Source organism: Protopterus annectens, chromosome 1.part2 (assembly GCF_019279795.1).
Source record: "Protopterus annectens isolate FY-2018-M chromosome 1.part2, PAN1.0, whole genome shotgun sequence".
Classification (NCBI taxonomy): Eukaryota; Metazoa; Chordata; order Ceratodontiformes; family Protopteridae; genus Protopterus; species Protopterus annectens.
In genome coordinates, this window is record NC_056727.1 from 833282876 (window position 1) to 833295159 (window position 12284).

A 12284-nucleotide genomic window follows, 5' to 3' on the forward strand; every position below is an offset into this window, starting at 1 on the left:
GTGTTGCTAATTCTTGTTGGAACCCTTGTAGGATACAGCCTGGGATGTTATCAGGTCCCACAGATGCTGTGTTTTTGGCCTTAAAGAGGGTGTTTATGACCTGCTATTTAGAGATGCAAGGTAGGGGACAGGTGGTAGGGATGTTATGGGGTATGTGTGGTGGGGACAAGGGAGTGAATTTCAGTCAGCCAACAGGTTAGCTATGTCCAGAGGCTCGGTATATGTGGTGGTATTAACTATCAGTTCGGCACAAATCTGGGCCTTTCCTTTTATGTTACGGATGTAACTAAAAAACGCTTTATGGTTGTCCTTAGTTGAGAAAGCTAATTTGGATTCATAGTTTGCTTTGGAGGACTTCACAAGAAGTCTTATTTTCTTGTTTACGCTGAGGAGGGAGTGTTTCCAGTTTAGGGCTCGCGCCCTCTTACTCTTAGCAGTTTCTTCCTCTTATTGTAAAGCTTGTTAATGACAGTTGTCCACCAGGCAGGTTTGCTCTTCCTTGAGAAGCTTGTTTGGTCCTATTGGGTATGGCCAAATCAATGCAGTTATACAGGTGGTTGTATATAGCATTGGTGTAAAGCTCTGCATAGTTGCCAGCCCTATCTGAGGGGGGAGGTGCAGTGAAGCTATTTATACTACCCCATAAGAGGTTATAATTTGCTTTGGTGAAGTTTTTTAGTTTAGTTGCTGCTTTGGGGGGGTCAAGTGTGATAGTTACTTCGAATGAGACTGATTTGTGGTCAGATCTCACCAGGGAAGAGCTCACAGTGTGGGTGCTACAGTGATCCCACATATTGTTAAGCACCATATCCAAGATGTTGGCACCCCTTGTGAAAGTGTCAACCAGCTGCTCCAGGGCATTGGAGTTAACAAAGTCAAGGAACCTTTGGGCAAGTGAGTTTGAGCACGAGTAATTTACCAAGTCACTGGATGGGTAGTTACAGTCGAGTAGATCCAAATAGGCAGAGTGAGTGCCCTGATTCATGGAGGCGGTCTTGTAGCTGGCAGTGACTTGAATAGGTGTCCTACCAACAGTTAATTGCACCTGAAGTATCTCCAGGGAATCGTACTGTTTAACCAATCTGGAGGTGTATTTATCTTTAATGACATTCTTAGTTTTCACACCTTCAGTTTGTGGTCTGAACATATGGAAAAAGGTGTAACCTGCTGTGGCTGGAGTCCTGTCTACAGCCTTGAACCAGGTCTCTTTGTGACTGCACAAATGTCTGTGTCTTCCAAGGTGAGGACTGCTTCCAGTGAGTGCGGTTTTGTGTTAAGACTCCTAGCGTTTAACAGCAAAACCTTGAGATTGTTTTTAGATAGAATTTTTATGTCAGGAAGTTTGTCCTCGAGACACTGCCTAAAAAAGACACTATGGGGATGGCAAGAGGCTTAGCCAGTAGCAGAAATCCTAAGGGTGACAGATGAAGACCATATCTGGCAAAGCATCGAGGTCTGTCGATCATGTCATCCCAGTTTGACAGATACCGGATCCCCTTAGAATGACACCAGAAACTAAGCCAGTTATTGAAGTCAGTCATTTTCTGTTTGTATTGGGGCATCACCTTAGGTGAAGGTGATATGCTGCTTAAGGATAGGGACATATCTGCCTGAGACACATAGTCTGAGAGTTCAGTCATCTGGCTTTTTATGTAATCCAGAGAGGTACGTCTCAAGTCATTCAAACCGGCATGGACTATGATGGAGTCATAACAGTAGCTGTTGTTGAGAGACTTCAGTGCATTTGTGATATGGCGGCTCTTGGCACCTGACAGACAGCTAACTGTGACCTTTTCCTTATCCAGCCTGGTGAGGGGGACATCTGCGTGCCTCATGATGGAAGGATCGTGAGATGCAGAATGCAGGAAAATTCACATCACAGCAAAGTGTGTGTGTGTGTGTGTGTGTGTGTGTGTGTGTGTGTGTGTGTGTGTGTGTGTGTGCGCGCACATATGGCTCCTCCCACTGCCACCATTATTGTGAAGGTTTTAGGAAAAAAAATATCAGACTGGAGCTCAAAACATAAGTCAGTCGACACTCACCTAGGAGGGTATTCTTGCAGATAACTGAAATCCTGACACTGTCTCTGTTACATTTTTGTTGGACTGTGCCTCTTTTGACCATAGTATGAACACTTCATCCCACTGTGTAAGGTACCTTTGACAGTTTGGACTAATACTGTATTTATAACTACATTGCACATTCCATCCCATTCTGTGTATTTCACTAGCTGACCTTTGGCAATTTACCTTTGGAAGCATCCTTAGCTGTTTAAGTGTTCTAAGATATAATAGAGCCATCTACATGTATTATGTTTTAACAGCACTACAAGTAGTTGTGGAATATCTGTGTTCTAGATTTAATGAGTGCAGCTGTAAATTTCTTCTACATGGGCTGTTGTGATGATTTGCTATTACATAAATTTAACTGTTGTTTTTTGGTTGCAGAATGGCTGCTCTCTTCGATTATTGAATCCACAATCTTTTTCACTTAACGTTTGGAATGTTCTGTCCATTCTTCAGGAGCATTTCTGCAGCATGGCAGGAACTAATGTGTAGGACTCATTTTTTTGTTTATATTTTATAGTCCTGATTAGTCATATTTGGATTGTAGAAGTGTTGAATTTTATTAAGTTCTTTCTGCTTGTCATATTTTTGTATGTGTAACTGTACATTTATCATTTGTAGCATCAAGTAGGAAGTTGATTGTTTTGCAGTAAAATTTTTGAAAAATTGGTAGACAAGTATGGTTGCTTGCTGTAATTACACACACCCTCCTTGATGGCACTTATATTGGATTATGTTTCTCCCATCAAAATTAGGCCTTTTTTAGCAGTTGTACATGCACCTGCCAACATGATTCCAAGCCCCAACTATGTAAACCTGGTCACCTCCAGAAGTGATCAGTTCCTCTTTGCTAGCTGAACAGCTTGGATCTTGATCCTTGCAGTCATTGATAACATCCTGTATTCAGATTCCTATATGAGATCGTAATGTGTCTGATTGACCACCAGGTTATTAGACAAGACATGTACCAGTGTTTCCCCATCTTTCTCAAGGCAGTGCATAATGCCAGTGGCTGCTTTGTGTGCTGTAGGTTCAACCTGGCTACTCATCAGAAGAGGGTGAAGTTGGCCCCCTTTGCCAGGATGGCAGCATTTTGTAGATTTTGTGAGAAGACTAGCAGGAGTGTCCTCCTTACAGCCTGTGGAATTGATTTGGTGTAAGCATTGCTACGAGGACAAGCAGTTTGAGACCAAGTCCAGGTTTCACAAAGTCCAGTGTTAAGCTACTTTTCCTTTTATTCGGGTTATATGCCAAGCCTTGTTTGGTGACGGTTTGAAACCAAAGCATTCATTAGTTTTGGTTGAGGAATTTAAGGATCCACTGTAGCCATCGATCAGCTGTCCTGTGTCCTGTCCTAGAGACTGATCCCTTGCATCATTTGCTTAGAAGTAAGGGCCACTAAGGTGTATGAACTCTCTGGGAGTGGACTGCAGGAGGTCCTATTTGAGGATGGTTTATCTAGTCATCCCACACAGGTACTCCCACCTCAGAATATGAATCTCAAAAAGTTGTTTGATGTCTGATGGGAAATTGAGATGCATATGCGGGATCATATTATTAGGTAGTTTGGTTTAAAGACTGTACCAGTCCCTACATGGGCCTTTCCCTAGCCTACACTGCCTGTGCCTACTTCCTTATTAATAGCCATTTCCCATTATCAGTCTGTTACTTACTCGGCTATGTGTGAGCATTAGCTTATGACATCACCACCAAAAGACATCTTTTTTTTTTTTACAGAAGTGAACAGTGGTAATGAGACATCCACCTTTTACTTCCCTTCCAGCTGATTTTTATATTGCTGTCAGGTTGATGGGTGGAGATATTTTGGTTCACTTTGGTTTGGAGATCCATAAGAAGCATATGTGTTAGAGCTCAAAGGTGCTCTGTGGGAAAAAAAAAAGGCTTCAGTGAAGGACCAGACCCAGGGAACTGTAGACGCTGCTGTGGTTTAGGAGAAGTGGTTGTATGTTCTGCTCCTGATTCTTTTGGTTCTGAAGGCAGGGGAATAGTTTTTGTCACATTCTGGATCTTTGTGGTTTCAGCTAGCACATCAGTGTGTGAGGGTGTTCATTACAAGGATCGCTGCTGCAGTAGTATTCGTTATGCATGGGAAATTTGCTTCAAGTGTACCGTTGACAAATGGCCTGAGCTTTTGATGTCCCTTGCATAGGCTGATCTCCTTCTCATGCCAGTGCTGCTGAACAGATTCTGACTACAAAGAGAATAACCCTGGACACTTTCAGTTCTCATTGCCATGATTCAGATGCTTGGTTGTTTGCATTCACCAAAGCTGGAAAGATTTTCTGTCAGAGCAATATGCATCCTGTTTCTTATGTAGAAGTATTGTAGAACTAACCTGTTTGCTCCTTTTGATGACAGTTTGAGAAATGTTGTGATGAGTTAAAGCTTTTGCCCTTTTTGTGTTCCGGGGCCATGATGTCTCTGGAAAAGGTTATGAACATGTGAGCTTGAGGGAGAAGGACCTGCCAAAGTATTTTCACCTTCTCTGCCTTTTCTGTTTGGAAGGGGATTGCCTATAGGGAAGTGCCTCTTTTTAAAGAAAAAAATGCTGAAAAGTATGTCTAACATTCTAAGGAGTTTTGCTTCTTGTATGCTTCCTGTCCCGTGCAGTTTATTCCTACTGTACTGGCCAAAATGTAGGAGGAGAGGCCATAAATGATTTTCACAGGTCCCTTTTGGCCATTACAGCACTGGTTTCCTGCCTGTACAGTCTGCAAGAAGGAAAGTGTAAGGTGTTGCCTCAAGTAGCGAACCCTGTAACTAAACACAGAGGATCTCTGCTGCACCTCAGCCTGGCCATGTTAAGGCTGATAGCCTGAATGATCTTGCCATAATCCAAGGCAGGCCCAAATATTCAGAGAATGTGCTAAATATTATGAAAGAGACTAGGAAACCAAGCAGAATAAAGTCTTGCCTAGCAGAGTGGCAGTGTCTCTCCTTCTGGTGCCACTCTCGTAGCGATTTTGTCTGCAGAAAGTCTGGATTGGGTTTGGTTCTGGAATTACAAATCTGGTCCAGCTTACACATCTGCAAAAGTGCATGCTTCTCATATTTCAGCCTGCCTGCCTTGCCCTCAGAATGCCCTTTTATATTTTAGACCTTCTGTGAATTCTTGAGGGGAGTCTCCCATCTCAGATCTCTTAGAAAGAAGATTGCTCCACCATGGGACCATAACTGCGTACTAGAGAAATTAACTTCCCCCCCCCCACCCCCATTTGAACCAGTATCATGATCCCCTATCCATATTCTGTCTTAGAAGCTGCTGTTCTTGGTGACACTTATTTCACATGAGTTTCAGAACTCCAGGCCTTTGTGTGAAGAGACATTCTTTGCTTTCTACCACAATAGAATAACACTGCATACTAATTCTTCCTTTATGCCCAAGGTGGGTTCTGAATTGACTCTTAACCAGACTATACAACTCACAGTTTTTCCTAACAAAAAAAAAAAAAAACTCAATAAAAGGAAAATGCATTCCCTAGATGTGTATAGGCAGCTGAAAGTCTACTGACACAAAACCAAGGACTTCAAAAAAATGATCAGCTGCTTGCTGCATTTGTGAAAGGAAAAGAAGGTAAACCTGTCAACAAAGAAACCCTTTCTAGGTAGCAAGCACAGCTGTGTTAGAAAGTTACCATAAATATAGATGTTTAAGTAGTTTCACTGTTGCAGTCCAAGCTCCTTCCATTCCCTAATTGATCCCTGTATTGTTCATATCTTGCTGGTTGTGGTGGCATCTCCATCCCTAGGTCACCTTCCCCCTTACTACCCTTCCAGATCCCAATCCATCCTTTGGCTGTCTTCCTGGAGAATCAGGATTTAAGGTACTTTGGGATTAACTTAAGCCAGTGGTGGAGGTTCCATCTGTTCCAGTGGGCTGTGGCAGCAGAGACTTACCCACTGGTTTGTTGCTGGGGCAAGAAAGATCCAAAGATGTCATCAGCCAGTACATCCTCTAAACAATTGACATTTTCACATTTGTGTGAAAGAGCTTCAGATGAAACATTGTCAGAAGTTAAAACTCTGGGAAAACTACCATCTGTGGGCTTCCTGCAGGCAGTATATCCCAAGAAGTGAAAAAACTACCATCTGTGGGCTTCCTGCAGGCAGTATATCCCAAGAAGTGAAGACTGCAAGAGGGAAACTACAACTTTAACACGTGCATTTATTGTAAGTCCCTAACACAAATGCACTGTCTTAGGTGACCCTCATGATTGGATATTTTTTGAATCTGACCATTATGTTGGATGTGACAGAAACAGACCTGTTTGCTTAACCTTAACACAAGCCAGTGAGACAGTTCTGCTGTAGAACAGTAATTTCAGAAGCTCAAAAGATAGATGGGTTCACTATTTGATAGTTCTATTTTTTTTTACACTTCCCTTCCCATGACATTAATCCTCAGGGTACGCCTAAAAATCAAGAAAGAAAGGCCAAACGTCATTCCAGTTGTTCCCCTTTTGACCAAAACAATGCTGATTCTCCTGCCTCTATAACTTGACTGTAGAAAGGTGGAAGAAGTTGTCGCAGCATGCGGAGCTTCTGACACAAAACAAAGGATCCCATTTGCACTCTAGCTTGGGTACTTTTAAGACTGACAGTTTGGATGCTTTCATGTTAATCCTAGGTAGGCACGTGTACCCTGAGAATATGCTAGATATTATGACGGAGAGTAGGAAGTGAAACATAAAGAACTCCTACCCAGCTAAGTGGAGAAGATTCTCCTGATGGCTATCGAGGAACGAAGACCTAAACAAGAGTAAAGTGGAAGTGACCCTAGACTACCTGTCAGAGCTTTACAAAACCGGCCTTATCTTATGCATCTGTTAAAGTACTTGGCTTCAGCTAGTTCATTCTTTTTTTACCCATGGACCCAACCTTGTGTTCTAGGCATCTTAACTTTGGTTTAGTGCTAGTTCTTATCTTGGAAGATGCAGTTTTTGGTGGCTACCATCTCTGTTAGAAGGAGCTCAGAACTTTGGACTTTAATGTGAAGAGAACCTTTCTTAGTGTATATCTTACTCTTTCATTAGAACAGGAATACTTCCATGCCAACACATCTTTCATGTCCAAGCTGGTGTACAAGCTATCTCTTAATGAAGCCATTCACTTCCCAGTTTTCTTTCCTAAACCACAGAATAAGGGGTACCCTGTATTCTCTTCATGTGCACAGAATGATGAGATTTTATTTGCACAGGGTTAAAGGATTCAGAAAGAGTGATCCTGTTTGTATCCAAAGCCAGTCAACAAACAAAGTCTCTCCAAATTGCGGAGTTACACAGATCATGGCAAATCTGTTCCTGGCCATTTCAAGTCCTACATCACTAGAGCCACTGCAGCTACAGCAGCCTTCCTTAGAGGGGTCAGCATGTAAGCTAACTTTTGATAGCTGTAATACTTTGCTACCATATTTCACATAGCCCAGCTAACTATTGGAAAAAGCATACTCATACCAAAACTGGAATATGGTTTCTCATGGCTGTGCCTGCCCTCAGTTCAAACTACCCCAAAACTACAAACCACTGAAAACAAAATATTAAAATTTGCACTGTTAGCAGATAGGTACATTACTGTGATCTGCTAAATTGATCTGTAAGGTCCTTGAAATTGGTTACTGCCCTCCAGTAAAAAGACTCCTTTTAACTATAGCAGTCACTTTTAGACCAAAGCTCACGAATGCAATAGGTGAAAGAGACTTCTTAATTATGGGTCAAGCCATATGGATTAACCGGGTTTCTGTCAAGTCATCAGCAGCTGTTTGAGTAAATGCATAGCCATTCGAATTTTCATCTTTCTCCACTGTTGTGTGACCCCTGTGTTGATATATAAATTCACATGATGAGTGGTGGTTTGATAGAATTAATTTCTGTGCATTCACCAGAACTGCTGTTGTTAAGTTGAAATGTATGTGAATAACCTTCCCAGTGAAGTAAGACGTAATGAAGCTCTAAAAATCTTTGAGTTGCTGTTATAGATCACTTGTGCAAAGAGCCAGACTGTGCTTGTTTTCTTGAAGCAAGTTAAGACTATAATTTTAAGTAATCTTATATTGTTCACCAGTTATATTAAAGTACTACTTGTATCGTTATAAGTTGTTTTGAGTTTTTAATGCACTTAAGTTCCAGCATTTCTGCTAATTTATGTATTTTTATTTTGAGTTTAGTGTACTTAGTCATCATGTTCCAGCATTGCTGCTGCTAATTATTTTGTTACTTATTTATTGTTACAAGGTTGTTGTTTGGAAGGGTCAGTAGACTAGCTTCAAATTGAAAACCGAATAAATAAAGTTGGCTGTCTATTAACACATTCCGTAAGCATTTTAATTTGAGGACCTTTCTTCAGTCATCCACCATATCACTTTATGCTCTGGGAAACTTTCCAAAAGACTGGACTGCAACAGAGAGTAATACAGTGAACACAGTACAGTCATGTTAGGAACTCGCCATAAATGCAGATATTTAATATATTAGCTGTTGCAGTCCGGGTGCCCTCCCTCTTACCCCATTCTTTTCCCTAGTCCTGTCTCGTCCTTTGCAGCCTGAGATGGACTGCCTCACTACTCCTTTTATCTGTACTTTCCTGTCTCGCTTCCCTACCAGGCTGTCCCTTCCCTCTTTTGCCTGACTCTGCTGCCTGAATAGAGAGACACTGGGGTTTTCTGGGGTGAACCTTGAGCACAGAGAACTGCTGCTGCCTGCTCCACTAGAGCTTTGGTGTGGGGAACACTTTAACCCCTCCTTAGCTAGGAAAAGAAAGTTGGAAGATTGCATCAGCTGATACACTTCATAACACCACCAACATTCTACTATAGTGTTAGGTGGGGTATCAGCCAAGCCCCAGTGGGAGAAGGAAGAGCTCTTATAGTTAGTCAGTTAGGCTACTGCAGGCAGGAATCCCAAAAATCAGGACTGCAACAGGGAAGATATTCAAGTATCTACATTTTATAGTAAGTTTCTAACACAACTGTACTTTCTTGTGACTCACTAATATTCCCTCCAGATTCCAATCCTCTCCCTGAACACCCCCTGTAATTATTTCCAACCTTGCTCTGCTGTTATGTTGCAGATATATTTTTCGTACGTATAGAAATAAGAGCTCACTTCTCAGTGTAATACTAGAATATTTTATATAGTCTTTGTTTTATTCTTTTGTGTATACTCCTACATTTACTGAATTGTCACTTTGTTTTCTACTTTTAAATAAATATCCAAAGAGCAGATTCTAACTCTGATGCTACAGACCCTGAAAATAAAGCCAGAACCATACCTGCATTGTTCGCTTATAGGGATAAAGTTCTGACTATGGCACAAGCAAGGCTTGGGAGATTGATGGTACAAACAGAGAAGATGGGTACAGATGCATAGGGTGCACATGTATGTTCTATCTGGTGAAGACAGGATGTTGCTGATGTCAAGCCCCTTGTGGAAGCTGACCCTATTGTACATGCCATTCATAGGATGGTGTTGAATGCTGCCACTGCTGCAGGTGAGGAGAAGCCCTGGGAGCAGCTGATGGTCAGTGATGGGGACAAAAAAGTGCCCTTAAATTAAGTCGGCACTAATGTTGGTACCCTTGTCTAATTCAGGAGTTGGTAGATTCTGAATGTGTGATTGTGGAAAAACCTTGACTAGCCACTTTTCACTTTGAAACATGTACGCCACCACAATTACTCATGCAAGTTCTTGTGGTTAGGCAGTAATGAAAAAGGAACCCCTCTCCTGTATCCTTTTGAAGAGAGAGTTTTTTTTTTACATTAGTTATGCTTTATCTGTGGTCTATCCACATTTTTTTTTTTTTTTTTTTTTTTTTTACATTTCCAGACTTTGATCACAAAGATGCATCTTTCACAGTTGTGTTCCCCCATTAGCTCATGTTGGGTCCCCAGTATATCTATACTTTGACAAGAACACATTCTCGCTCTTTCCCCAAAGATATCACCTTTGCAGCTATAGTCAATTGTATGCATAAGTAATTTGACTGGCCTGTAGGAGACCCCTGTTCCCTAACAAAAAGATATATTAGAACAATGTGCCTGTTAGATTCAAAGTAGAATGTCCCTGTTCTGATCTGGTTATTTCAGGATGTTATGAAGGGTGAGGGTATACAGACACCAAGCCATCAGCTGCCAAAAGAGCAGACATGCTGTATAGAATGTCATCATATAGATGGAGATAGGAGTGCATTCTAGGAAAACAGTCCATCTGGCTTAAATTTTGACAAGGAGTTGAGGTTACCAGACACATCTGACAAGAACATTTGGTAATTTGGTCTTAAAAGCACTAAAGTTATAAGTTCCACATTATCATAGTTCAGTCTTAGGCCAAGTCCAAGGATGCATACTAAAGCTTCCATAATCAGATGTTGAGGACAAACCAGAAAAGCTTAATGCTGCCTCTGACAAAGTAGATAAAATCCACATTTGATACTGTGGATATGTCCTGTAGATCAACTGTGTTGGGAGTTCTGAGAAGAGAAAACCTGGCTTAACACTGAGGCTTGCCCTGTAGAAATGAAATCTTATTCACTTGATCACCCAGTCACTCTGGACTTGCTCTGTGGTCTTTTTAGGAGACCTACAATACCCCACTTCAGAGTTTCAGATAAACTGTACTATAGTATTTGAACAGTTCAGAGTAGCTAGTGAGCCCACATGTTTTTGTGATTTTAGGAAGAAACTGAACGGTCAGAAGAAAACCCACTCAGACACAGGACATGCAGAAACTACGCAGATAGTGACTGGAGGTCAAGACTGAACTCCATATCCTGGATATGCAAGGCAGAGGTGTTCACCACTGAGGTGCCCACTTAGCTGCTATAACATGGCCAGAAATAGTACCAAAGAAAACACTGTTGTTCTCAGTCAGGAAGAAAGTAGAAAAGGAAAAACAAAGGATCTTTAAAGTAACTACATTCTGCATCCTTTTCTTTTTTTTCCCATTTATTATACTCCTGACTCACAGTTTTCAGTTTCGTTTCTGTCAGATGGGTTTTACAGGTTCAATCCAGTTTTCATTTATAAGGGTCACTGCTGCTGTATATGATTCATTACACATGGGATTTATACTGCAGGCAGATGTCCAACCATCTGACCTGACATCCAGAACTTCCTGACATCTATGCATGACCCATCCCCCCACATTGTGGGCATCTATTTATTTTTTTATTAATTTAACTGGGTAAGCCCACTTGGGTGCAAGTGCAACCCAGGAGTACTGTCTTGTTAATTGACTTGCTCAAAGTCATGTAGAAGGCAGTGGAAGGTGAAATTAATCAAACCCATGTACTCTTGATTACAGGGAACAATTCGTTAATAGTTCAGAGCCTTAATCATCTGCACTAACTGCCAAACTTGGCAGTTAGACATTGCTAGATGCATGGTATGAAGGGGAGAGGCACCTGCATTGTCTTCATTTTATTTAAGTGCATTTTCAGATGTTCTTCGTGTTTCACTGTTGCAGTCATTACATTTGGGGCAGGTTGCCCTCAGTCGGCCTGAATTACAAGTCTTGGGTCCTGTGTCGGTTGCTGTCTTCTCTTCCATGACGTCGGGTCGTCAGGGGTATAAAGCATGCAGCCGACACCATTTTCTTCAGTCTTTCTTGCAGCGCGGTGCCCGAAGCAGAAGCATTTCGCAAGTGCCGGTCGGCCGACTACTGAAATATTCACGTTTGAGTTTCAGAACCGAAGTCTTCAGTAAAGCTAAGTAGCCCGTTGGGGAAACTTTCTTCTTGCTTTTTACCGATGTCAGAAAAAGTTAATAATTGTATTACTTGTGGAAAGCAAATACCTCATAAGGATTTCCATTTATACTGTATTCCTTGCCTAGGCCATGATCACAATGTGCCTGGCTGTCAGTTTTGTGCTAGATTTAACTAACGCATTATTAAGTGTCAGTATATTTTTGCATCTAAGTATTTTGGAAAACGATTTAACTACCCAGAGATGTCGTCGGATAGCAATCTGACTACCGGAGTGCATAAAAAACACAAAGAAAAGGACAGAGAAAAGCAGTCGAGATCCAAAACCGACGACTAAGCCTCTCCTAAGCCAGTCGCCAGTACTCAGTGAGGTGCTTTCACAGCCCCTGATACCCGCTACCTTCAAGTCGCAGGCCTCTACCGACACCCATGTGGAGTCCGGCATGCTGCAAGATACTCAAGGTATTGGACCAATGGATGTATCTCCCTCGGATGGGTC

The 12284-nt window shown here is 41.7% G+C and overlaps 1 protein-coding gene across 3 annotated transcripts in view; it reads left to right on the forward strand.

The window, feature by feature from the left end:
- RIOX1 (ribosomal oxygenase 1) overlaps positions 1-12284 on the forward strand; it is a 1390763-nt gene that overhangs the window by 570691 nt on the left and 807788 nt on the right. For all 3 annotated transcript variants that reach the window (XM_044059130.1, XM_044059139.1, XM_044059122.1), the window contains exon 6: positions 2448-2554. In XM_044059130.1, coding sequence (XP_043915065.1) covers positions 2448-2554 — 107 coding nt within the window. The remainder of the gene's footprint in view (positions 1-2447; positions 2555-12284) is intronic.